General features: G+C 39.0%; 1 protein-coding gene across 2 annotated transcripts in view; it reads left to right on the forward strand.

The window, feature by feature from the left end:
* Positions 1–25124, forward strand: part of EGFL8 (EGF like domain multiple 8) — a 233888-nt gene that overhangs the window by 164084 nt on the left and 44680 nt on the right. For both annotated transcript variants that reach the window (XM_044083186.1, XM_044083185.1), the window contains 3 exons: positions 1018–1130; positions 7427–7522; positions 8043–8207. In XM_044083186.1, the coding sequence (XP_043939121.1) occupies positions 1018–1130; positions 7427–7522; positions 8043–8207 (374 nt within the window). The remainder of the gene's footprint in view (positions 1–1017; positions 1131–7426; positions 7523–8042; positions 8208–25124) is intronic.

The following is a 25124-nucleotide window of genomic DNA, read 5'->3' on the forward strand; positions in this document are numbered from 1 at the left end:
TGCAATTATAGGCTGTTTAGTGCCTATGATTAATTTCTCCTTATTAACAAGGAGAGTTGAGTGCTTCTATCAGTTTAAGGCTTCCTAGTGCTTTCGAGCAGGTATCAGTGCAGGTGCTAGTCACAGGGATGCTTAAAGGCAAGATGATAAAAAATGTTTATCCTAAACACTGCAGTGTGCACTCGAGAAGTTAGATGTGAAAGTAGGTGACTTAAGTTTTACCTGTCTAAAAAGTTAAGTTTTAGTGGGGAGTCACTATTTTTAAAACAGCAAGATAGATTGAAAGGGGGTGGTCACTTTTGTATTCTGGTACTATGGAATACAGTAGGATGGATAATAAATTTATATAGTTGAAGGGGAGTGATTTCACAAAATGATAATGTTGTGCTTACTCACACAAGCCAGTGAAAGCAGAGAGGAAATGAGATATATGGTCAAATTAACATGAGGTAGGCAACTAGAAAGATAGTGGTATTTAAGAACAGAATAGTAACAGGGTGGGCGGGTGAGAAAAAATTATTGCCTGACTCACAAGAGACAGAGCTGTGGTCTCTTTTATAGTTTTAATATGCAGTTAAAAGCAGACTACAAAATTAAAACACAAGGTAAAGAAACCAAATCACTGTATTCAAAATATAAAAAGGCAATAAAGTATACAAAATACAACAAATAAAAATCAAACTAACCTTTCCTTCACAGCAAAGTGTAGCAGAGTCTGGGTGAGCCTTTCCTAGTAAAGTAAAGTAAATGTTCTTTCATTCCCCTTGCCATTTACAAATAAGGTGAATCTGCCTGCTAGTGACTTATGTGGACAGAGAGAAGAAGGAAGATATTCAGAAATAATTTACCCTTACAGTTTCTTGGTGTTTGCTTGCTCCCCTCAGCAAAACAAAAATGGCAGCTAACAGGATGTCCTCTTTTAAACTAGAAGATCACTGTACAGGGCACATAATAAGCTGAAGACTTGTAACTATGAATTTCATGGTACACATCTAGATGTTTTGTCTTTTCTTGTAGGACAACATACAAAGTGTCACTTCGGCAAGTGCAGAAAGAGATTCAACAGAGCAGTTACATCTGTTGCCAAGGATGGCGAAAGAAGCACCCTAGTGCTCACACCTGTGATATAGGTAAACATTTATACCATTTATTTTACCATAGTAAGAGTGAGAACACTAATATTTACAGTTCTTATTTTCTGCAGTATAATTCAGCCTTTGGGTCCAACACAGATAGGTGTGACCACAAACAAGAACTCTCCTCACAAATACGACCTAATATTTATATTAACTGTATTGAATTAACCATGAAGAAAGACCCTTTTTCCTAGTATGAAGCTGAGGTTAGACTGGTGTTTGTTAACTCGTTTGGGGTCAAAAAATATGTCAGCAGGAAGGGACAGGATCCTAACCTACTTCTTCTACACAATGTACAGCAGAACACTTTTGTATTGCTCCCTGCTGTTATCTATCTGTTTGTCTGTCTATCTATGTTTGTCTGTCTATCTATCTATCTATCTATCTATCTATCTATCTATCTATCTATCTATCTATCTATCTGTATATCTATCAGTCTGTCTATCAGTCTGTCTATCTATCTATCTATCTATCTATCTATCTATCTATCTATCTATCTATCTATCTGTCTATCTATCTATCTATCTATCTATCTATCTATCTATCTATCTATCTATATGTATATCTATCAGTCTGTCTATCAGTCTGTCTATCTATCTATCTATCTATCTATCTATCTATCTATCTATCTATCTATCTATCTATCTATATCTATCTATCTATCTGTCTATCTATCTATCTATCTATCTATCTATCTATCTATCTATCTATCTGTCTATCTATCTATCTGTCTGTCTGTCTATCTATCTATCTATCTATCTATCTATCTATCTATCTATCTATCTATCTATCTATCTATCTATCTATCTATCTGTCTATCTATCTATCTATCCATCTACCTATCTGTTCATTCATTTTTTGATTAAATATCATTGCAGTCAATGTAAATCTTTCTAATTCTCACATACAAAACATTATATTTTTGTTTTTACTGCATTATTTGTAAATCTATGTGCTGCTGACGTACAGGTCACCTTTTATTCATATGCATTTGGGATATCAACAATTTATACTAGTGTGAAATGGTTTGGGATACCAGTAACTTATACCAGTATGGAATGGTTTGGGATACCAATAACTTATACCAGTGTAGAATGGTTTGGGATACCAATAACTTATACTAGTATGGAATGGTTTGGGATACCAATAGCTTATGCCAGTGTAGAATGGTTTGGATACCAATAACTTTTACCAGTATGGAATGGTTTGGGATACCAATAGCTTGTACTAGTATGGAATGATTTGGGATACCAACAGTTTACACCAAGGTAGAATGGTTTTGGATACCAATAACGTATACCAGTATGGAATGGTTTGGGATACCAATAGGTTATACTAGTATGGAATGGTTTGGGATACAAATAGCTTATACCAGTATGGAATGGTTTGGGATACCTATAGCTTATACCAGTGTAGAATGGTTTGGGATACCTATAGCTTATACCAGTGTAGAATGGTTTGGGATACCAATAGCTTATACTAGTATGGAATGGTTTGGGAAACCAATAGCTTATACCAGTATAGAATGGATTGGGATACCAATAGCTTATACCAGTGTAGAATTGTTTGGGATACCAATAGCTTATACCAGTATGGAATGGTTGGGATACCAATAGCTTATACCAGTATGGAATGGTTTGGGATACCTATAGCGTATACCAGTGTAGAATGGTTTGGGATACCAATAGCTTATACTAGTATGGAATGGTTTGGGAAACCAATAGCTTATACCAGTATAGAATGGATTGGGATACCAATAGCTTATACCAGTGTAGAATAGTTTGGGATACCAATAGCTTATACCAGTATGGAATGGTTTGGGATACCAATAGCTTATACCAGTATGGAATGGTTTGGGATACCAGTAGCTTATACCAGTGTAGAATGGTTTGGGATACCAATAACTTATACCAGTATGGAATGGTTTGGGATACCAGTAGTGGGTCTATATTAGATGAACGAAAGTTCATCTTAGCGAATGCTCACATGAGCGAATATCCAGGTACTCGAAACTGCAATTGTGGGTGGCTGTGCCCTCCCTCCCCCAAATATATATTCCAACTCTGAAATCGCACTACAGTGAGGAAAGGGCAAATATTACCATCCTCACTGTACCGCGATCTCACAACTGCGGTTTCAAGTTCTGCAATATTCTCTCATGTGAGCGTTCACTAAGATGAACTTTCGTTCATCTAATATAGACCCCCAGTAGCTTATACTAGTATGGAATGGTTTGGGATACCAATAGCTTATACTAGTATGAAACTGAAAAATTGTTCTAAAAGAACAATGACTGTGAAGCAAAGCAAGACATTTATGGTTATGGGCATATTTAAATTTAAATGTATATTTACATAAACATCATACTGTCCCATGTGTATTTAAAAAAACAGTGAGCCAAAAAACAGTTTATTGGAAAAGTCAACCCTTTATGAGTTTTTTATAGATTGCCTAATGTTCTGATAACTGCGTGTTTGCCTAATGTTCTGATAACTGCATGTTTGCCTAATGTTCTGGTAACTGCGTGTTTGCCTAATGTTCTGGTAACTGCGTGTTTGCCTAATGTTCTGATAACTGCATGTTTGCCTAATGTTCTGGTAACTGCGTGTTTGCCTAATGTTCTGATAACTGTGTGTTTGCCTAATGTTCTGGTAACTGCGTGTTTGCCTAATGTTCTGATAACTGCGTGTTTGTCTAATGTGCCGATAACTGCGTGTTTATTTTCTGCTTTCAACACACCCATTTGAGAATAAAAACTGAATAACATAATCTTGCTACGTTCATTAGAATCCAAGCTAAACTCAAAAGTTCTTATGTACCCTTACAACAATGCACTGCTCTCAACCCAAAAAGCTAAGTCCTGCAGATACCATAGTATTTATTTCATAATATGTATTAAAAATAAAATAATCTGAATCCTATACCTTATTGTAACATTTTGCATTTCTTGGACAAACCATATGGATATTTTTGCAAAACTCTTTCTCAGTATCACCCAGCTATTATGCAGCACTCCCAGGAGTATCCTCTGCCTCTTGACTTTATGCAATAGCCACTCACTATTGCAGTGTCCACAAAAGCCAACAAACTACTGTGTGATCTAAGGGCATGCACATAGGCAAATCCCATGCACCACATACATATACTTAAAAAAAATATTGTGTGCAATGCATTATACTATAATTAAAATTGGAATAGTTATCATAGTTTATGGTCATATATCATATTAAATTACATTTTTCCCAAATGTCTGACTGGCTAAAGTGGTGTTCTGCTTATGCTTGTCATTTCAGGAGCTTTTTCACGTTTGTATGCATGAAAAGGTAAGCTGTCCACAAACCTGAATTGGCTGGGTTTGGGGGGAGTGGGTACATTGGTGAGGATGGAAGGCTGCAGTATAGAAAGTGGTGTACATTTCCAAAACTCCTGCCTATGCCCCTGTATGAGTGGGAGATTTCTTCAACTTTTGCTACAGCTGGCCCCGTGCAATCACCAATAGGTTTAATTATTTGCTCATCACGTACTTCTGTTCCCATTTCCCTTATATCTGTGAAACCATCTTTTCCCAATTCTTTTCCTTCTCTCATTCTTAGCTTCTCTTCCCTTATTTATAGGCTTCCTTTTGTTTCCCATAAAACTAAACATTAATCAATAATGTTAAGAGCACACTGGGTACACTGTACTGTGATATCATAATATCTCCTGTTTATGTCAACTTAGACAATGTCTAATTTTTAGCTTACGCAACTTGCAGTGAAGGGAGGATCCTACTCTGCATTCTTTGCCTCAAGGTTCGTCCTGCTTTGTGCTGTTCAAAATTCTTCTAACAGTATCAATTACAGTATCCCTTCCATCACTATTTATTCAATCTCATTGCTATGCATGTCGCAATCCATGTCTCTTACTACACTAACCCTTTGAAGATAAATAGGTTTCTTAGATTATCGAGCCATATTCTGTTTTCTACAAACCTCTCACATTTTACAGGTATTGCTTGCACAACTGATTTAATCGATATTAATTATCTGTTGTTTGATGAGTGCCTGGCACAACTGTTATTGTATCATTTTTAGTACTGTTTGTATGCTAACCTTCATTCTCTCAAGATGAATTTCTTGACATACATGTCAAATGCATAACAAGCTGGTTACAATCAGAGGCCCTATCATAATTCTTTGTGTTACAGCTGGGTTCTGCCATACAAATCTCACTACAAAAAGGTTATTTTCCACTCAATTTCAAGGCATAAATGGCATGCTCCATGTATTACAACAGAATACAACGGATGGAAAATGCTTTAATGCCTGTCAAGGAATGGTGTAAAAAAACAAGTGTGGATTATGCTTAATGTCTCTAATTGTTTATAGGGGAGAGGTAGTTTAATAATCAAGGATCAAAGCTTAATTAACTTGTTCTATTTTTCATGTAACTTTATCTTTATTGTTCAGTTCAAGATTTTGCTTTTTACTGAAAGTGAATTACAATGTTTGTGATTTAGGGCTAGACAGTTCTATTAGTGAAGGATTTCAGTACTACATACAGTAGTCTGTCACAACAAATGTTTTTAGAGGAGAAAATGTATTAACCATGTACTTGTTAGCAAGTACAATTCTTATGAAATGATACACATTTTCATAAGAATTACTTATTTCAGTTACACTGCCCACTTTCAGATTGCAACATTTATTGCTTTTGAAGCTTGGTTCATAAGAAACAAATTAACTAATTTATAAATCGTTGCTTCCTCGTCAAGGTGCCTATATTTAATGGAGATACAAACAATGACATTATTTTGTGACAGAAGGATGGGGAGTAGTACCTCTTCTCACTAATAACAGGTTTGGGGCTAAAGTCTATCTCAGAGAAACAAGTGAAATCAGTTATACTTTTATTGGCTGAGTTACTTGTGGATCAGCCACGGATCGGATGATTCAGAGATAATGGTTTCTGCTAATTAAAGTACCACTGCAGCCTCATTCTACAGCTCACAAGCCAAGATACTGCCATTAGAGGTCATTGTGCCCCTCTACTCATCACTCATCAGGCCCATAATTGAATACAATGCCCCATTTGGGATGTACCTTACCCAACACCTGCAGCAACTGGAAATACCCCAAAAGTACCTCACCAAGAGGATCAAGGGACTCAAAGAGATGCCCTACTCAGTTAGGCTAAAGAAATTAAAGCTCTACTCAGTTGCTTACCGCCTACTCAGAGGCGATCTGTGCCTGACGTATAAAGCCATGTCCAACCCTGAATTAATGGACATGCTCCACCTCAGGAAATCCAAATCCCTTAGAGCTACACGCTCCAGGGACCTCAACCTCAGCACAGAAATAAATAGGACATGCTGGAGGGACAGATACATATCCCAGAGGCTCCCCTCACTCTGGAACAAAATCCCAATCCATGTCAGGCAGAGCCCCTCAATGACCCTCTTCAAGAGAAATCTTGACGAGTGGATGGGAGATCGTAGGTTTACCCCTGGGATCTCTTCTGTGTCCCTACTAGACAGAGGCACAGTAAACTAAACTTAAAAGGGCTATTCTTCTGTGACCTACTATACAGAGGCACAGTCAACTAATCTAAAAGGGTGGCAAAAGCCAAACACACTCTGGCTAGGCTTATAAATGCCCTAGGGCAGATAGCCTAGTATCAGCCTATGAACCTGTGAACCTATTTGTGCTACAGAGCACCACAAAGTTTATTTTTGCATTTTATGCTATATCAGCTGAAGGTATAGTCCACTCATGCACCACTGTTTCAGAGCAGATTGCTTTTGTACATCTCTCCAAAGTGTCCCATTACCATTTTTCATTCCACGTCCATTTGTACGCATATATTTACCCTCTGACCTCTGAGAAAAGGTCCTATTCTATGTTTTAAATGCCTACCAGCATAAGACACTCAGTGGTCTCTATTCTATTTAGACTTTCTCTCTCTTTACAATTTTAAAGTTGTAAACTTGCACTCTACCATCCTGTCCTACATTTTTCTTTTCCCTGAGATCTGGTCCACAGATTTGTCCACAGTGCTCTGATGCGATCTCTTCAAAAGCCAATATTCTGGTGACACTTCATCTGTCATTCAAGGTTTATTGCAAAGAACAAGATACACTGTTTGAAACAAGTTCAGATGGAAACATGGGTGGAGATATATGAATTTCACACTTTTATGGAAATTCCTTTAAGAGTCTGAAAAAAATATTTAGAAAAACAAATAAATCTTTGTTCATAATAATAAACTGAAACTGACAGTCTGTTTTAACTCTCTGATGTTTTTTTTTTCAGCTGTATGCTACAAGCCTTGTCAAAATGGTGGGACATGTGTTAGCCCAAATTCATGCCAATGCCGCCCAGGCTGGGGTGGGAAGTATTGCCAAATAGGTAAGTTAGTAAACCAACTGGTTCCAGTTAGCAGCAAATGTGAACTACATTGATAAGCTTGTCTTCATCCAACAACCATTAATCCATATCTTAGGATAGGATATAGCTTCACTGATATACATCCTCTTCAGTAGAGTTTTCCGGAAATTAATGCTCATTATGTAAATTAGGACTTAAATTCTACAGTCATGAGGAGATCAAGCTATCTCTTCCAGTCAACCAATTATCTCAAATCAGGCCTTGATATTGTAAAGCCAGCAATAAGACTATGTAGTAGAAATGTTTTTTATAGCACTACATCTATGGCACTATAAAGATATTCTAGGTTGAAAAGGATTAAAATAAATCGTACTGTTAATTATTTGTCTGTCTTAACAAGAAAGCATGCTGCTAACAGTACTTTTTAAGATTTCAATTTTAAATAAATGTAAGTCACTGTAAGCCTGCGCTTTTTTCAGCTGCTTGTAGTAAGTTTTTAGTTACTGTTTGCATGATTTTTTTTGTTTTGTTTTTTTGTTAGATGTTGATGAATGCAATGCACCTGTACGTTTTTGCAGCCAGCGTTGCATTAACACCCCTGGCAGCTATCATTGTGAATGTAGTCCTGGTTATATTCTGGGAAATGATGACAAATCCTGTGTGAAGCAACCTTTTACCACACCAGCTCCAGTCATACCTACAACAGGTAAGAAATGTTAGTAAGATGACAATAAATGCAGCTTCATAAACAAGAGCCTTGAAGGATTATGATGACCTGAAAAAAAATGAAAGTACATTTAGCATGGTTGAAACATGACTGATGAATGACAAATTTGGCTGAGAGATAGCTAACCGGCCCCTTTTGAGGCTGCCTCACTGCTTTTGTTGGAGCGTTCAGATTATTTTAAGAAAGAGAGTAAGTGCACAGGAATAAAAATGTCAAACAGAAAAGCTTTTTCTCCCTTCAGGTCTGACTTAGCAAAATTTAATGCTGAGCATGTAAATTGAATGTAGCAGATTTACAGATGTAACTAGGCTAGATCAGAATAGAACTGTAGTGTAATCAGCATGAGAAATGAGCCTGCTTTACCTGATAATGTGTAAATAAACCTCAGCCCAGGTAATAATTGAATAGGAATTGAATTCATACGTTTTGGAATGCAGATGTTAACACAACCCCTGGCTTTCCTGTTGTCATTTTGCACAACTTACTACATCAATGTTTTCTACTGATGTTGATTGCAGAGACTTACACAGAATGCATTTGGTCTTATCAGCTTTAATCCCATTTATTTATAGTAATGCAGTGTCAGGGCTATTTTCTTGTTGTCAGCGCTCCTGGAACATTTCCAACATGTATATAGTACAAGTACATTGCTAGTTTTCTAGGTATTAGGATACACCATCAATTAAACCAAAGTTGTAACAGACAGCAAATAAAAAAATCACTAAAATAATTTAGCCAGAGTTGTTAATATCACACTAATGTACAGCTGGGCTAAATGTTATAAGTTTCATTATGCAGACATCCCTTTATGTATGGCTGCGATTCATGTTTTATAGCTGCTAATAATTCAGCACCATTATATCTCTGGTAATACATCTGCAAAAAATACCATATTGCCTAGTTCAATGAGAATTTTTACATGTGGCTGTTTACCAAGATCATACCCTAAAGAAATCCTATATGCAACAAAGACAACAGCCAGCTACACCGTAAATTCAATGTTCAGCTCTCACTGAAGCTTTTGTTATGGAAGCTGAGTAATACTGTACACCATAAACCTGACAGCTCCAGGATACAGGGTTAAATCCTGGCCTCTAATCACTGTCTATGTGGAGTTTGCATGTTCTGTTTAGTTATTTATTTCTAGTTTTTTTTTTTTTTTTATGGCTTTTCTGTTTTCCGTCTAATTCCTCAAAACATGATGGTTGAATGGTTACTTTAAATTCTCCCTATACATAGCAATTGTCCTTGTGGTCCAGATTACAGCTATACAGTTCACTTACCTGGCAGCAGATGGATAAATAACAAAATAAATAAATAAAATAGTGGGAAAATATAATGTGAAATCATTTTGCAGTTCTTAAATTTCAGCTGCTTCTCCAGTGTTACTTGCTAAGCACTTTGAACATTAGTATATTTACTTGTACTTCTATCTTACAAATGTCCATATATAAATATATATATATATATATATATATATATATATATATATATATGTGTGTGTGTGTGTGTGTGTGTGTATGTGTGTGTGTGTGTGTATGTATATATATATATATATATATATATATATATATATATATATATATATATATATATATAGTGAATATAAAAAGTGTACACACCCCTGTTAAAACGCCAGTTTTTTTTTTTTATATAAAAAAATTAGACCACAATAAATCATTTCAAAGCTTTTCCCACCTTTAATGTGACCTATAACCTGTACAATTCAATTGAAAAACAAACAACTCTGTTAGGGGAAAAAATATAAAAAATAAAAAAAGTACAATAAGCCGGTTGCATAAATGTGCACACCCTTAAACTAATACTTTGTTATAGCACCTTTTGATTTAATTACAACATTCAGTCTTCTTGGGTACATACCTGCCATCGATTAACCCCAAATAAAGTTCAGCTGTCCTAGTAGGATTTTTCTGACATTTACTCAATTGCCTGCTACAGCAAAAGCCATGGTTCACAATGAGCTTACAAAGCATCAAAGGGATCTCATTATTGAAAGGTATCAGTCAGGAGAAGGGTAAAAGAAAATTTCCACAGCATTGGATATACCATGGAACACAGTGAAGACAGTCATCAAAAAGTGGAAAAAATATGGGACAAGAACTGGATGTCCCTCTAAAACTGATGAAAAGACAAGACAAAAACTGGTCAGGGAGGCTGCCAAGAGACCTACAGCAACAATGAAGGATCTGCAGGAATTTCTGGCGAATACTGGTTGTGTACTACCTGTGACAACAATCTCTCGTATTCTCTGTATGTCTGGACTGTGGGGTAGGGTTGCAAGATGGAAGCCTTTTCTTACACAGAAAAACATCCAGGAACGGCTAAAATTTGCAAAACAATAAATCAAGTCGCCCAAAAGCAAATGGGAAAATGTATTATGGTCTGATGAGACCATGGTTGAACTTTTTGGCCACATATCCAAAAGGTACGTTTGGCACAAAAACAACACTTTGCATCACCAAAAGACCACCATCCCCACAGCGAAGCATGGTGGTGGCAGTATCATGCTCTGGGGCTGCTTTTCTTCAGCTGGAACTGGGGCTTTAGTCAAGGTGGAGGGAATTACGGACAGCTCCAAATACCAGTCACTTCTGGCCCAAAACCTTCAGGCATCTGCTAGAAAGCTGAAGATAAAGAAGAATTTCACCTTTAAACACAACAATGGCCCCAAGCATACATCAAAATCAACAAAAGAGTGGCTTTACCAGAAGAAAATTTCAGTTTTGGAAGGGCCCAGCCAAAGGTCAGAAAGAAATTCAATAGAATATCTGTGGGGTGACCTGAAGAGGGCTATGCACAAGAGATGTCCTCGCAATCTGCCAGATTTGGAGAGCTTTTGCAAGGAAGAGTGGGCAAGTCAAGATGTGCCATGCTGATAGACTCCTACCCAAGAAGACTGAATGCTGTAATTAAATCAAAAGGTGCCTCAACAAAGTATTAGTTTAAGGGTGCACACTTATGCAACCAGCTTATTGTATGTTTTTTATTTTTTATATTTTTTCCCCTAACGCATTTTTTCTTCAATTGAATTGCACAGGTTATAGGTCACATTAAAGGTGGGAAAAGTTTTGAAATTATTTATTGTGGTCTCATTTTTTTTTTTAATTTAACAGGGGTGTGTACACTTTCTATATTCACTGGATATATATATATATATATATATATATATATATATATATATATATATATATATATATATATATATATATATATATATATAGGTCTACTTCACATAATCGAACATCCAGATGTTCGACTTTCATATGGCTGAGACCATATGAGCGAACATTTGAATGTTCAACAATGTGAAAAAAAAAAATAAACAAACAAAAAAAAAACTAAACAGTGATAGCAGGGGGGCAAGCCCCCTGCACCCCCCGCCACCCCCCGCTATTTAAATATACCAACTCCGAGATTGCACTACATTGCAGTAAATGGAAATCTTCCCATTCCGTGCTCTATGGAGCTCCCCACTCAGACCGTTCCAACTTCTAAAAGCTCGATCATATGGTCTTGGCCATATGAAAGTCAAGCTTTTAAAAGTTCAACCATCTGAAGGGGACCCATACACACTACACACACACACACACACACACACACACACATATATATATATATATATATATATATATATATATATACACACATATATATATACACATATATATATATATATATATATATATATATATATATATATATATATATATACACACATATATATATATGTGTGTGTGTGTGTGTGTGTGTGTGTGTGTGTGTGTGTGTGTGTGTGTGTGTGTGTGTGTATGTGTGTGTGCGTGTGTGTGTGTGTGTGTGTGCTCACACACACACACATACATTATATATATATATATATATATATACATATATATATATATATATATATATATGTATATAAAGACACACACACACAAACATTCACACACATGTATAGGTTCATAGTTAATACTAGGCTAGCTGCCCTTGTGGGCCATGTTAAGTCTAACCAATTTCCCTCAAAGGTGAGAATCAATGCTTGTGCCTTTTGTCTGTGAGGGAAACACCTTAAGCATTACACTCAACGTGAACAATATGTACATGCACACACACACACACACACACACACACACACACACACACACACACACACAGTCAAGTGAGCGCACACACACATACATACACACACAGATCTACTTTGACATCTTGACACCCAGAACACTGAACATTATTTTTCTGAAATGAAAATAACAAACACTGAAAATCCTAAAGGTCTGATTTTTCTCAGAGCAAGTAAACACTTGCCAAAAACTTAATTTAACCACATTGGACTATGTAAAACCCACTTAGGTAGGGGGATACCCCCCACACCCCAATAACTATATATACCAACTCTGGAATCGCACTACAGTGGATAAAAGGGCATATTTCCCCATGTTGGGCAAGTGTTTACTTGCCCTGGGAAAAATCAGCCCTTTCAGATTTAGTATTTCTTATTTTCGTCTCAGGAAAATAATGTTTGGTGTCGTGGGTCTCGCAATTTTAAAGTAGATCCCATTTCAGACAGAAGGTATCAAACATACTTACACAGACACAAGCACTGTCACACATACAATTACAATAATCACTTACAGACTGAACTTCCATAGGTTCATAGGTTCATACTAGGCTATCTGCCCTGGGGCAATTATAAGCCTAGCCCGATTCTGTATGGCTTACGCCACCCCTTGATTTGAGTATACTGTGCCCTTTTTAAGGTTTAGTTTACTGTGCCTCTGTCTAATAGTGACACGGGAGTAATCCCTGGGACAAACCTACGATCCCCCATCCAGTTATCGAGATTCCTCTTGAAGAGATTCAGTGAGGTGCTCTGCCTCACATGAACTGGAATTCTATTCCAGAGCGAAGGGAGCCTCTGGGTTATGAACCTGTCCCTCCAGCAAGTTCTATTTATTTCTGTGCTGAGATTCAAGTCCCTCGAGTGTAAGGCTCTAAGGGATTTAGGTTTACTGAGGTGGAGCATGTCCATTAATTCTGGATTTGACATAGCTTTGTATGTCAGGTATAGATCGCCTCAAGTAGGCGGTATGCAACTGAGTAGAGCTGGAGTTTTTTAACCGAGCAGCATATGGCATCTGTTTGAGACCCTTGATCCTCTTGGTGAGATACTTTTGGGGTCTTTCTAATTGCTGCAGGTGTTGGGTAAGGTACATCCCAAAAGGGGCATTGTATTCTATGATGGGCCTGATGAGGGATGAATAAAGGGCACGATTACCTCTCTTGATCTAGATGTGAAACCCTTCGTGATGAGGTGGGCTATGTAGAAGGTCTTTCTAACCACTTTGGCAATGTGGTTTTCAAAGGAGAGATTGCTATCATCTTGGGTCCCCAGGTCCCTAATAACTTTCTCTGTACTTAATGGGTTTCCACCTATGTGGTAATTTGTGGGCACATTGTTTTTGCCAAAGGGTATGACTATACATTTTTTGGCATTTAGCTTTAAACCATGGTGCTGGCACCAGTTATCTGTCTCTGTGAGACCTTTTGAAGGATGTTTGTGTCAGCTGGAGAGTTGATTATGGCACAGTTTGCAGTCATCTGCGAACTTGGTGAGCCATAGTCCTCCCACGTTTGCCTGTACCTCGGAAAAGTATATACTGAACAAGAGTGGTCCCAGGACAGAACCCTCTGGGACGCCACTTGTGACCGGTTTCGAGTCTGACATGGCTCCAGCAACTCTCACTCTGTGAGTTCTGTCTTTGAGCCAGTTTGCGACCCATCTTGTGACATATGGGTTTATATTTAAGCTGGATAGCTTATCTATGATGCCCGAGTGGGGTATTGTGTCAAATGCCTTAGCAAAGTCCAGATAGGCTGTATGGACTACCTTCCCTTCATCTATGGCTTTGGTGACTGTTTCAAAGAAGTCAACCAGGTTCAAAAGGCAGGATCTGCCCTTGACAAAGCCAAACTGGGTAGGATCTAGTGTCTGTAGGTCCCCAATGTCTTTGTTTATGAGCTCCATGATGATCCTCTGCATAGCCTTGCAGACTAAGCTAGTCAGGCTTATGGGGCGATAGTTTCCAGGGTCCGTAGAGGCGCCACCTTTGTGGAGTGGGACCACTGTTGCTGTATGCCATTCTGTGGGCACATATCCTGTAGTGAGGCTGAGATTGTATAGCTGTTTTATTTGAGGGATTAGTTCCTCTTGGAGTTCATGTAGGACACAACCTGGGATGCCATCTGGTCCCATGGAAGCAGTGTTTTTTGCTTTGGAGAGGGCAGCCTTCACCTGAGTATCTGAGATGTTTGGGAGGCAGCCCTCTGCCAGGATAGATACTTGCTCTTTTCGGGGGGAGGGGGTGGAGAAGTTTGCACTGAACCTGTCTGCCAGGATATTGGCGATGTCTGTGGGTTCAGTGTATTTTTTGTCGTTTAGAATCAACTCAGAACAAGTCTGAGAGTTGCATCCCAGGTTTCTAACATAACTGAAAAAAGCCTTATGATTGTCTTTGGTGTCCTGTGCAATTTTTCTCTCGAAGCTGGCCTTGGAGGATTTGATGAGGGATCGTAATTTTTTGCTATTACTGATCAGAGATGCCTTCCCTATTAGGGATTTTGCTCTATCATGTAGTAGCTTCCTCCTTCTGTTGTACAGTTTATTTATGGCAGGGGTCCACCAGACCGGATGCCTGCCTTTGGATGATTGGGTCTTGGTTTTGTTTGGGATAGCATGATCCATGCATTCCTGGAGATGTCCGTAGAATGCATTTATATAGGATTCTGCAGTTTGGGCCGTAGTTTCCACTGGCCCTGGGGCCTTGAAGGAATCCACTTCGGTTTTGAGAAGTGAGAAGTTCACTTTTGAGAAGTTTTTCACTGTGGTTTTCTGGGCTGGGGGTGGGGTTGGGATGTGGACATCCAGTGAAATTAATTTATGGTCTGATCTTACCAATGAGGGATATACTTCTGGTGTGGAGCATAGAGTCCCCATGTTGGTAATGATCAGGTCTAGTATGTTGTCCCCTCTTGTGGAAGTGGTGACTAGTTGTTCCATAGCATTTGAGTTTATAATTTCCAGGAATCTTTGGGCTAAGGTGCTGGGGCTTGAGTAGTGCTCCCAGTCAATGTTTGGGTAGTTGAAGTCGCCCAATATAATGGTGTTCGGAGAGATCTTCATGTTCTCCAATGTTTTCAGGAAAGCCGAGTGGGATTCCTGACTTTGAGAGGGTGGTCTGTAGGATGCTATAAACTGAAAAGCAGTCTTGCCCACTGTTAGTTGCACATGGATGGTCTCCGATACTTCGTGCAATGCCACTAACCTGGAGGTGTGGATATCCTTGATAAATATGGAAACTCCCCCTCCTTTTGTGGTTCGGTCTGGGTTTGGGGGCCAAAAAGCATGATATGAGGTATAGCCTGGTAGTGCTGGGGTGCTCTCTGAAGCTTTGAACCAGGTTTCTGTCACTGCACAGATATCGATGTTCTCCATACTGAGGAGAGCTTCGAGTGCATGCATCTTGCGGTTAAGACTTCTGGCGTTTAGCAGCATTACCCTTAGTTTCTTGTTCCTTGTGCTGTCTATGGGGGTGGGTTTGACTTTTGAGCCTTGCCTAAAAAAGGCACTATGGGGGTGGCAAGAGCCTTTGCCAATATCCGAAAGCCCAGTGTTGACAGGTGCAAGCCATCCCTAGCGAAGCAACGTGGCTTGTCGAGCATGTCATCCCAGGCTGACAGACACTGGATTCCCTTTGAATAACACCAAAATTTTAGCCAATTGTTAAAATCGTTCATTTTGTCTTTGTACTGTGGCATCATTCTAGGTGAGGGTAAGATGCTGCTCAAGGTCAGGGTCATACCAGCCTGGGCTACATGATCAGAGAGCTCCTCTATGTCTCTTTTCATGTAGTCCAGGGAGGTACATCTCAGGTCATTCACACCAGCATGTAGAATGACTGAGTCATATTTGTATTTGCTTTGGAGTGACCTGAGTGCTTGCGTTATGTGTCGGATCCTAGCACCCGACAGGCAGCTCACCGTGACCTTCTCTTTATTCAGCCTGGTGAGCGGGATGTCAGTGTGTCTGACAATAGAGTCACCTATAACAAGAGTATCAGGTGTGTTATTCAGCCTTAAGGGCTGTGGCTGCTTAGCACACTGACTTTGTGGGTTATGTGTTGTGTGTGTTTTGTTTTGAGGTAGCGTTTGCTTGGATGTCTGCTTTGGAGGTCTCTGTTGCTTAGGTAGATTTTTATTTAGAGCCTCCGAGTATGTTTTTGTGTATTTATGTGTTTGGTTCGCTGATGTGGTGGGACTATATGATACTGGAATTGTGTTGTGTGAGGTTACCTTCTCCTCCTGACTGGTTACACCAGTTTTGAGATGAGAGAGCTCAGCCTCCAGTTTGGCTAAATAGTTGCATCTCTCACATATATTTGAACCTGTTTGGAGGAGGAGAGGGTTGTCCGTGTACATGAGACAGTTGTAACATTGCCTCAAAATTCCCAGATTCACCAGCTGGACTGGAGAGGAAACCATTGACTGACCTTTGGACATGCTAGAGTAATAGGGAAACTGAATTTAAGACGGAACAATAGAGGACAGGGTAATCGTAGAGAGTATAAGAGTAAGTAGTGCTTCTGGTTTAATAGTGCTAACTTGTAGGATTACTTAATTGGACCAGTGAAGGGCCTTAGAATGAGAATATGGTGTTTAAATTGAGAGATAAAGCAGTTCTAAGGGAAAAAGTGAAGAGCAGACTTTGTGGAGCCAGGAATAGTTTAAACCCAATTAGGTGGCGCTGCCCGCTGTTGCGCTATGCACAAAAACGCGCAAAACCGCACAAAAGAGGGTTTTAAGAGAAGAAGATGAAGGAGTTTTGGAATTGACCCAAAATGGCCAATAAAACTACAGTTTCAACTCAGTAACCACTCCCACAGGGGCAGGCAGGCTGCTCAATGTTTTTCACTGCCACTGATCAACAGAGAGACTTCCCTTTAGCCCAAGCAAAAAATGGCCTCACAGAAACTTACAAACAGTTCAAGAACAGCAAGCCTGTAACTGAACTTTTTTAAATCTCAGAAAAGTGGGAAAAAAGCAAGATTTTTTTTGTTTTTTTGTTTGTTCAGAGATAGCAGAGGTTCACAAGTATCAACAAGGTATAACAGTGCAGTAAATGACCCCACACAAGAGTGCTAGGCCAAAGACAGATAAAATGCAAGTTTTGAGAAAAAAACGATTTTAAAAATAAGTGCAAACAGGAAATTCAGTAAACAGCTCTAGGTTGTGCTCTAAATACAGGTACTAATGCAGAAATCAAATTCAACAAGCCAGAAAATGCTCAAAATAGGCGGCTATGCAGAAAAACTTAGCAAATAAACAGAGGAAAAATATTTAAAATCTCAAAAGTGGCTCCTTTCTTCTCTCAGCATTTTCTCCTCTTGGTGGATGCTTCAACAACAGCCAACAAGCCTGAAAAGACGCCAAAACCATGAGGCAACCAGGTTTTAAGAGAGGAAGATGAAGGAGTTTTGGAATTGACCCAAAATGGCCAATAAAACTACAGTTTCAAGTCAGTAACCACTCCCACAAGGGCAGGCAGGCTGCTCAATGTTTTTCACTGCCACTGATCAACAGGGAGACTTCCCTTTAGCCCAAGCAAAAAATGGCCTCACAGAAACTAACAGTTTAAGAACAGCAAGCCTGTAACTGAACTTTTTTAAATCTCAGAAAAGTGGGAAAAAAGCAATATTTTTTTGTTTTTTCAGAGATAGCAGAGGTTCACAAGTATCAACAAGTTATAACAGTGCAGTAAATGACCCCACACAAGAGTGCTAGGCCAAAGACAGATAAAATGCAAGTTTTGAGAAAAAAACGATTTTAAAAATAAGTGCAAACAGGAAATTCAGTAAACAGCTCTAGGTTGTGCTCTAAATACAGTTACTAATGCAGAAATCAAATTTAACAAGCCAGAAAATGCTCAAAATAGGTGGCTATGCAGAAAAACTTAGCAAATAAACAGAGGAAAAATACTTAAAATCTCAAAAGTGGCTCCTTTCTTCTCTCAGCGTTTTCTCCTCTTGGTGGGTGCTTCACCAACAGCCAACAAGCCTGAAAAGATGCCAAAACCACGAGGCAACCAGGTTTTAAGAGAGGAAGATGAAGGAGTTTTGGAATTGACCCAAAATGGCCAATAAAACTACAGTTTTAAGTCAGTAACCACTCCCACAGGGGCAGGCAGGCTGCTCAATGTTTTTCACTGCCACTGATCAACAGAGAGACTTCCCTTTAGCCCAAGCAAAAAATGGCCTCACAGAAACTTACAAACAGTTCAAGAATATATGGATATACACACACACATACACACACACACACACACACACACACACACACACACACACACACACACACACACACACACACACCACTTCATTACTTGCCTGGATCAGCAGTCTAAAATAGTGAAGCAAAACTACCTACCTGAATCGGCAAACTGAGCAGAGTGACGTTGCAGTGCTTTGTTCTGATCAGATTCTCCCAGTGGAATGCATATGTGCACACATCTAAATTGTTATGCGTGGCATGCTTGCTCATTTTGTGCACTGGATTGTGAATAGGAAGTTAGTCTGTGCAAGAAGCCTTGTAGGCTAGTGCATTGTGATGCCCAAGGGCCTAATTATAATAAGCCACACTCACAAGCTACCATATTTACACGTAGCTTGGTATTCCTTTTATGTTAGTGATGTCATAACGCACTTAAAATGGTGTCCCCCTAGCATTATACCTTCCACTTCATGAAGTCGAATGTGTAACAGTCATCATCTTTGTTGATCTGTCATTTCCCATCAGGCTAAATGCCCTTGCCTGGACTGAGTTCTAGAACTGTACCCCTTCTTCCACATCAGGCCCCTTAGCCTTCCAGAATAGGAAGAGTTGCAGTCTTCCTTTTTTCATTACATTTTCTTCCAACTTTTACATCCCAGTATTCCTGTAGTATTCCAAACACCTTCTCACATAGCTTACTAAATATCAGACTATATCATACAATGACTACTAAGTACCCTTCCTCATTAGTTGCTACCCTTATTTCATTCAAAGCTTTTGTATTCTTGCAATGCATACAATTTGAGGATGCACAATAAATGATGTTCACTATCTCCAGTAATAAATGTCATAAACAGGAAAATGTGAGAAAAAAAATTAAAGAAGTAAGAGTAACAGGAATACTTTTAACAGGATGGTGGTCAGCAATTCCAAGTTATACATAAACTATATCCAAGCAGTAATCTGCAGTAGATGATGTAATTTAGTAATCCATGTAATGATATGGTAAAAGCATTGCAAGGGGAAGGGCATCATGAAAGCACAATATTCCGTTAGATCCACTGGCTAATAGATGGCTATGATATTGAGTGTATAGATTAGTGGAAAGGGTGGTGTGTTTTTCATTAGGTGTGGACTTTGGCAAAATGGAGAACTTCAGACTGGGTGCTATCAAACAGTAAATTACACAAATGGTTTTCAGTGAATATTCTACTTAATTATTTGAACTCAGGGGTCATTCAGTTTTGGACCTGGGGTATCTTTTGTGTTTCTTCACTTTTTCCAGTACAGAATGGCCTCAGAGATAGAATAAATAAATAGGCAAGTGTTGCAGGGAGCTTTATCCTCTGATAAATAAATGTGTATTTTGTTTATTTTTTTCTTTTGCATGCCAACCCCTTGACTTATGTTTCAGTAAATTCTGTTTTGATGATCAGCACTAACGAGGTTATCCAAAGCAAGGACAGCCCTCTCAATGAGGGGCCACCAATCAGCAGTATAAAAGGTTACAGAGAATGTGCCAGTAAATAACTTAAACGACTGACCTTAAGATTACTCTATAAGACGTATGTTAGGATGTTAAGTATGAGAAAAAGATAATCCATAGAAGCTACTTAGATTTTTTTTTTTGGGGGGGGGGATTAATTCCAGTTCATGTAACTGCTTTGTTTACATGACTTTAGGAAGGTTAGAAGTTAAGCTTGTACCTGATCCAGAAGAAGGTGTTCACTGAATCTAATAACAGAAAAGGATCATAAATCATTATGTCAATGACCCTTCACAGGTCGTCAGCTGAACTCATTTTGATAATGAATTGTTGAAAGCCTTGTATAGCTCCAGAAAATATGAAAATGCATCCCTTCTAACAGCTGTCTTTGTTCACATATCAGGAAGCATAAAGAATAGCCCAGACTTTGTGAGAAAGTATTAGAAAAAATTTAAAATCAAGGGATCCAGTTGTCATCCTTGGAGCTTACAAACTGAAATTAATATGCGGTTCTTCTAAAGACCTACCTAATATGACCTCCCAAGATCTTGATAATAGGGTTAGTGGTAATTTTCTTGAAGCCTAAATTGTATAATAGCCTGTGACAGGTACCCCTTAGAAGACATTTATTCTTCATTTGATTTTGAACCAATATCATAGGAGGGAGACATGTAACTGAGTATAACATAACAGACAAAGAAACATTGAAACACTTAGATTGCAGTTATCTATACATGAGACTTAAGCCGTGTATGTCAAGCCAGAATAAGACCTTGAAAGGACAGACTCCCTAACCACTCTGGGTAAACAAGCTGACCCAAATGGATAATCTCTTATGTGACTAAATCTCTAATATAGTGTCTTGAATTGACAGAGCAAAACCTGGACTTTGAATTCAAGGCAACAATAGAAGGCCGTAACATGCGTACTCTTGATTAAAGTGCATAGGACTTTTAGTGCTTTCTTTTGAAGAGGGCAACAGGATAATGGGTACCCTGTAACAGATCTCCTAATCCTACGGGGGAAGTTAACATTCAGCTGTTCTCACTCTGACATTTTAATCAAGTACGGCCTGAGGTGAGGGAGATCTACACTGTCACATTTCACAGGGCTTCTCAGCTTATTTTTACACTAGTTTGGGGGAGGGGTAACTGCCATTTTCCCAAAGAAGAAAAAGCTGAATTAACAGAATATCAGCTAGGCCATTGTTGTACTCAGATGTTGTTACTGAATATCTTTGCATGACAGGAAGGCATCCTACACTATTTTTACTATAATTTTCTGATTTTGTGCAACACTGGAGCTTAGTGCTAGAATCACTGTTAACACAAAAGAATTATTTATTGATAATGCAGGAATTGCAAAAAAAGAATTATTTCTATATTCTCTGAAATCATGTGACCTCAGGGTGATAATATTTAAATAGAATTGATATGTAGATGCAAGTTTCATTACATACAGAGGTGAACAAGGACGCTTGACCGTTTCAAAAATGTCGGTTAGAATTTGGTATTCTAGTTAGTTATATTATTTGTTTGTTTATGTATTTATTTATTTATTGGTGTTTTATTTCTGGTTTTGGCATTTATGACCTCAGTAAAGTTGCCTATAGCCATTCGGGGGACAGAATGTTGCTTACAATCGTTTCGGGAATATACCAACACATTTGGGATCATGATCTTATCAGGCTGCTGCTTGTCGACAATACCAAGAATGGGGCTTGAACATGCATTTTGCAAGAGTTCAGAACTGCAAAGGTGGGACACGGATAATGAAACTGAATATAATGTCTCAGGGATAATCACACTCAGATATGTAATAATGTGATTTGTTTCAGTCTATGCTCTGGGAGCACATTAAAAGCTTTAACAGGCACAGTGCTGTCTTGTCCTCAGGGATTCCATGCTCCTCCTTTTCATAAAAATCTGCTGGAAGGGTGAACATGTAGACAAAATCCTTCTCTTACGGGGGGGTCACATAAAACTAGTGACCATCTTTGAAAGGGGATCGTCATTTTCATCACCATTTCTCTCATGACCCACAGCTGGTTGATGGCTTCCTGCTTCTCCCATCTACTCTTCCTAGTTACCCTTATAGTACATTAATGAACAATCCCAGCCTGGTCTGTTCATAAAGCATTTCCCCCATCCCATCTTCTCAGGATGTAGACATAGCATTACCATTCCTAGTGCTGGAAAAATATGACCTTTTAAGGAATGGTCTCAGACAGCGTGCCGAGAGCTATGCTTTGGCATCTGGTCAAATTCTCTAGCAAGGACAGTAAAATGCAATGGTGTAGCATGCTACACGTGTATATCTACCTATCCATCACAAGAGATCATATCATTCCGTTGAGAGACTGTTGGCTTGTGAAGTTGCTGGTTTCAACAGAGGTTGCACATGCGGTGACTCCTCTGAAACCCTCCCCCACAAGTGATAGGAGAGCTGGTTATCAGCTGTTTCACCTATCATGCCTGGCCAAACCTATAAGCAACCTGAGTCCATTCCTCATGTCAGGTCATCAGTGGCACACATGCATGCCTCACCCGTCCACCATCTGGACACTGCACAAAGGAATAAGTCATATTCTTGTATTTGAGTGTTGATAACTGTCCGTATAGCCTTACAGGTGTTGTTTTGAAAGTGGCTACAAATGTAGAGCAAACAGAAGGGAAGGGAGATGACATCACTGCCTCAGACTTCTAGACAAGAAGGACGTTGGGGACACTGAGCCCGGAATTTTGACACGAGACTTGCCTGTTAGTAAAGGTTATTAACAGTGCCTATAAAATATAATAGGAAGTTCATTTTCTCCAAGGTTTGAAAAAGAAAAAGGGTACTGACTTTGTCAAGAAGCTCACTAAAAGTCAAAGCAGGTGCGTGGCCTCATTTTAGGAGTTTGTTTGTCTTTTTGGCTTTTCCCGGTTAGGGGTCGCCACAGCAGAACTCCAGTCCGCTAATGATTGGCAGTAGATTTTTATGGTGCTGAGTTGCCAGCCCGACGCCCAACCTTCAGTGAAGGCACGCCCATTCACATATGTCTTTCGGAGGCCACTCGACCATGGAGAGGACATGCAGACTCCACACAGAAGGCACTCCAGCCAAGAATTGAACAGGAGAACCTCTTGATGTGAGGCAACAATGCTACCGCTGTACCACCGCAATTTATTTAATATTACATTGCCTTTGATGGGTGTGAACAAATCCATTTTGAGCAGGATGACAATAATGTAGCCAATGAGGAGAGGATATTACGGTTAGAATAGTGATGGACATCTTATAAGTGAGGCTGAGGACTTGAAATTGGTGTTTGTGATGAGGGTAGTCTTAAATTCCAGCCAGGTTTCAGAAAGGTGACTGAGATAATGTCAGAGTGAGGGCAGAGAGCATGACACAGAAGAGTATTAATGAAAAAGAATTTAAGAGTGATTTAGAAAAGAATTGAAAGATCTCTGACAGAAGACCATCAGGACTCAGACCTTGCCAAACAATGCATTGCTAATGACTGGCATAATCTTCGATCCTCTGATGGAGTCACCAGTCCAGAAACTTATTCCTGAGACAGAGTTGGTCGCACCAACCTTTTAAGTTAATCAGCGTGATTTGCTCCCTGTTCCTGCTATGCATAACAGTTGTGTAAAAGTCAGAGTGGTAGTAATTAAACATTCACAATGAATTTCCAGTAGTTTCAAGGTTGTCTTTTTTTAATTTTAAATATAAATCCAGCCACCTTCCTTCAGTGGATTCTGACAGTCAGGGATTTTAATAATTTAAGGGGACTATTCAAATCAGGTCTTCGATGCAAAGCCTTTCTTTTCCTACCTGTATTAAGGTCTGCATTTCTTGCTTAATTTGTGCAGTGAAATAGTCCATGTTCACGAGCTACCTGGGTGCTTGCCATTGTAGATGAGTCCAGTGGCTGCCAGCTAGCTAGGGTTTTAGTACACTTCGGCTAGTGTTAGCTAGTACACATGGTTAGATACCTTTGAAAAAACATCTTCATAGCATTCCATGGAAGGGAGTAGGAATATGTGTGATGGGAACTTTTCCCAGATGATCCATGAGATTAGCTCTCCAAGCCAACTTTTGAGCTGTTTCTACAGTATTAAGAAAACAAATACCCATACATAGGGAATCATTATCTGAAAGGAGTAAATCAGGAAAGCACAGTCTGTGCTGATAATTTTGAGGGTTTTGTAAGATCCCCAGAGACATTTCTCTTCTGAAGTAGCCACAATGTTACCAGTTCAGGACTAAAGGTTTTGAGAAGGGGAATAGTAGGTAAACCATTCTTGGACGCCTCCTCTTTAAGGTCCATCACTATTTTCATGCAGTGTCTGCCACTCATTGGGTAGCACATTCACTTGTGATTCTGTGTCTGCCACTCATTGGGTGGCACATTCACTTGTGGTTCTAGGAAGATCAAGCATTTGTGAGTTCTGTCTGGGACCAGAAGACATCCTGAAAGCTTCCAGAGCCATTAAATGGGTTTGCAAAATGTAAAGTAATATCATAGTTCATACTAGTGCACAAAATAAATAAAGTGTAAAAATGATTCCAGAAAGCTAGTTTATCAGAGTAATTGCAGAATTACATTTTGAGACAGAACAATACCATAATAACAGTGTGAAATTCAAAAGGCTGGACCCAGAGATAGTATACTGAAATTATAGGCCCAAATACTGAATACTGCCAAAGTTACAAGCAAAGAAAACTAAATGTATGCTCATTATATTTTTTACAAGTTTAAAATAAACATGAACCAAGTACTTAAAATATTTATCTATGGCCTCACCTAGTGAACCCCAAGACCCTCAGTGAGAAATTTCACCCAGAAGGGCAATTTCACATCACTGTGTGAAGTTACTTTTCATGACAGGCCTTCACAGGAGTGGTAACACAGTATAGGTTATAGTCTGTAGCTGGCCCTCACTGGATGAAGAATGCATAGGCTCAAGCCTGAGAAGATGGGACTGATAATAGGCAGGCTGGGGCAGGGAGACAAAACAGAGCTAAAAAAACAGTCATCTCACATTTGTTCCTTTCTGTCTGAAATGTTGAACCTTATTAAAGCTATGAGGAAATGA

The sequence above is a fragment of the Protopterus annectens genome, chromosome 9.part0, assembly GCF_019279795.1.
Source record: "Protopterus annectens isolate FY-2018-M chromosome 9.part0, PAN1.0, whole genome shotgun sequence".
NCBI lineage: Eukaryota > Metazoa > Chordata > Ceratodontiformes > Protopteridae > Protopterus > Protopterus annectens.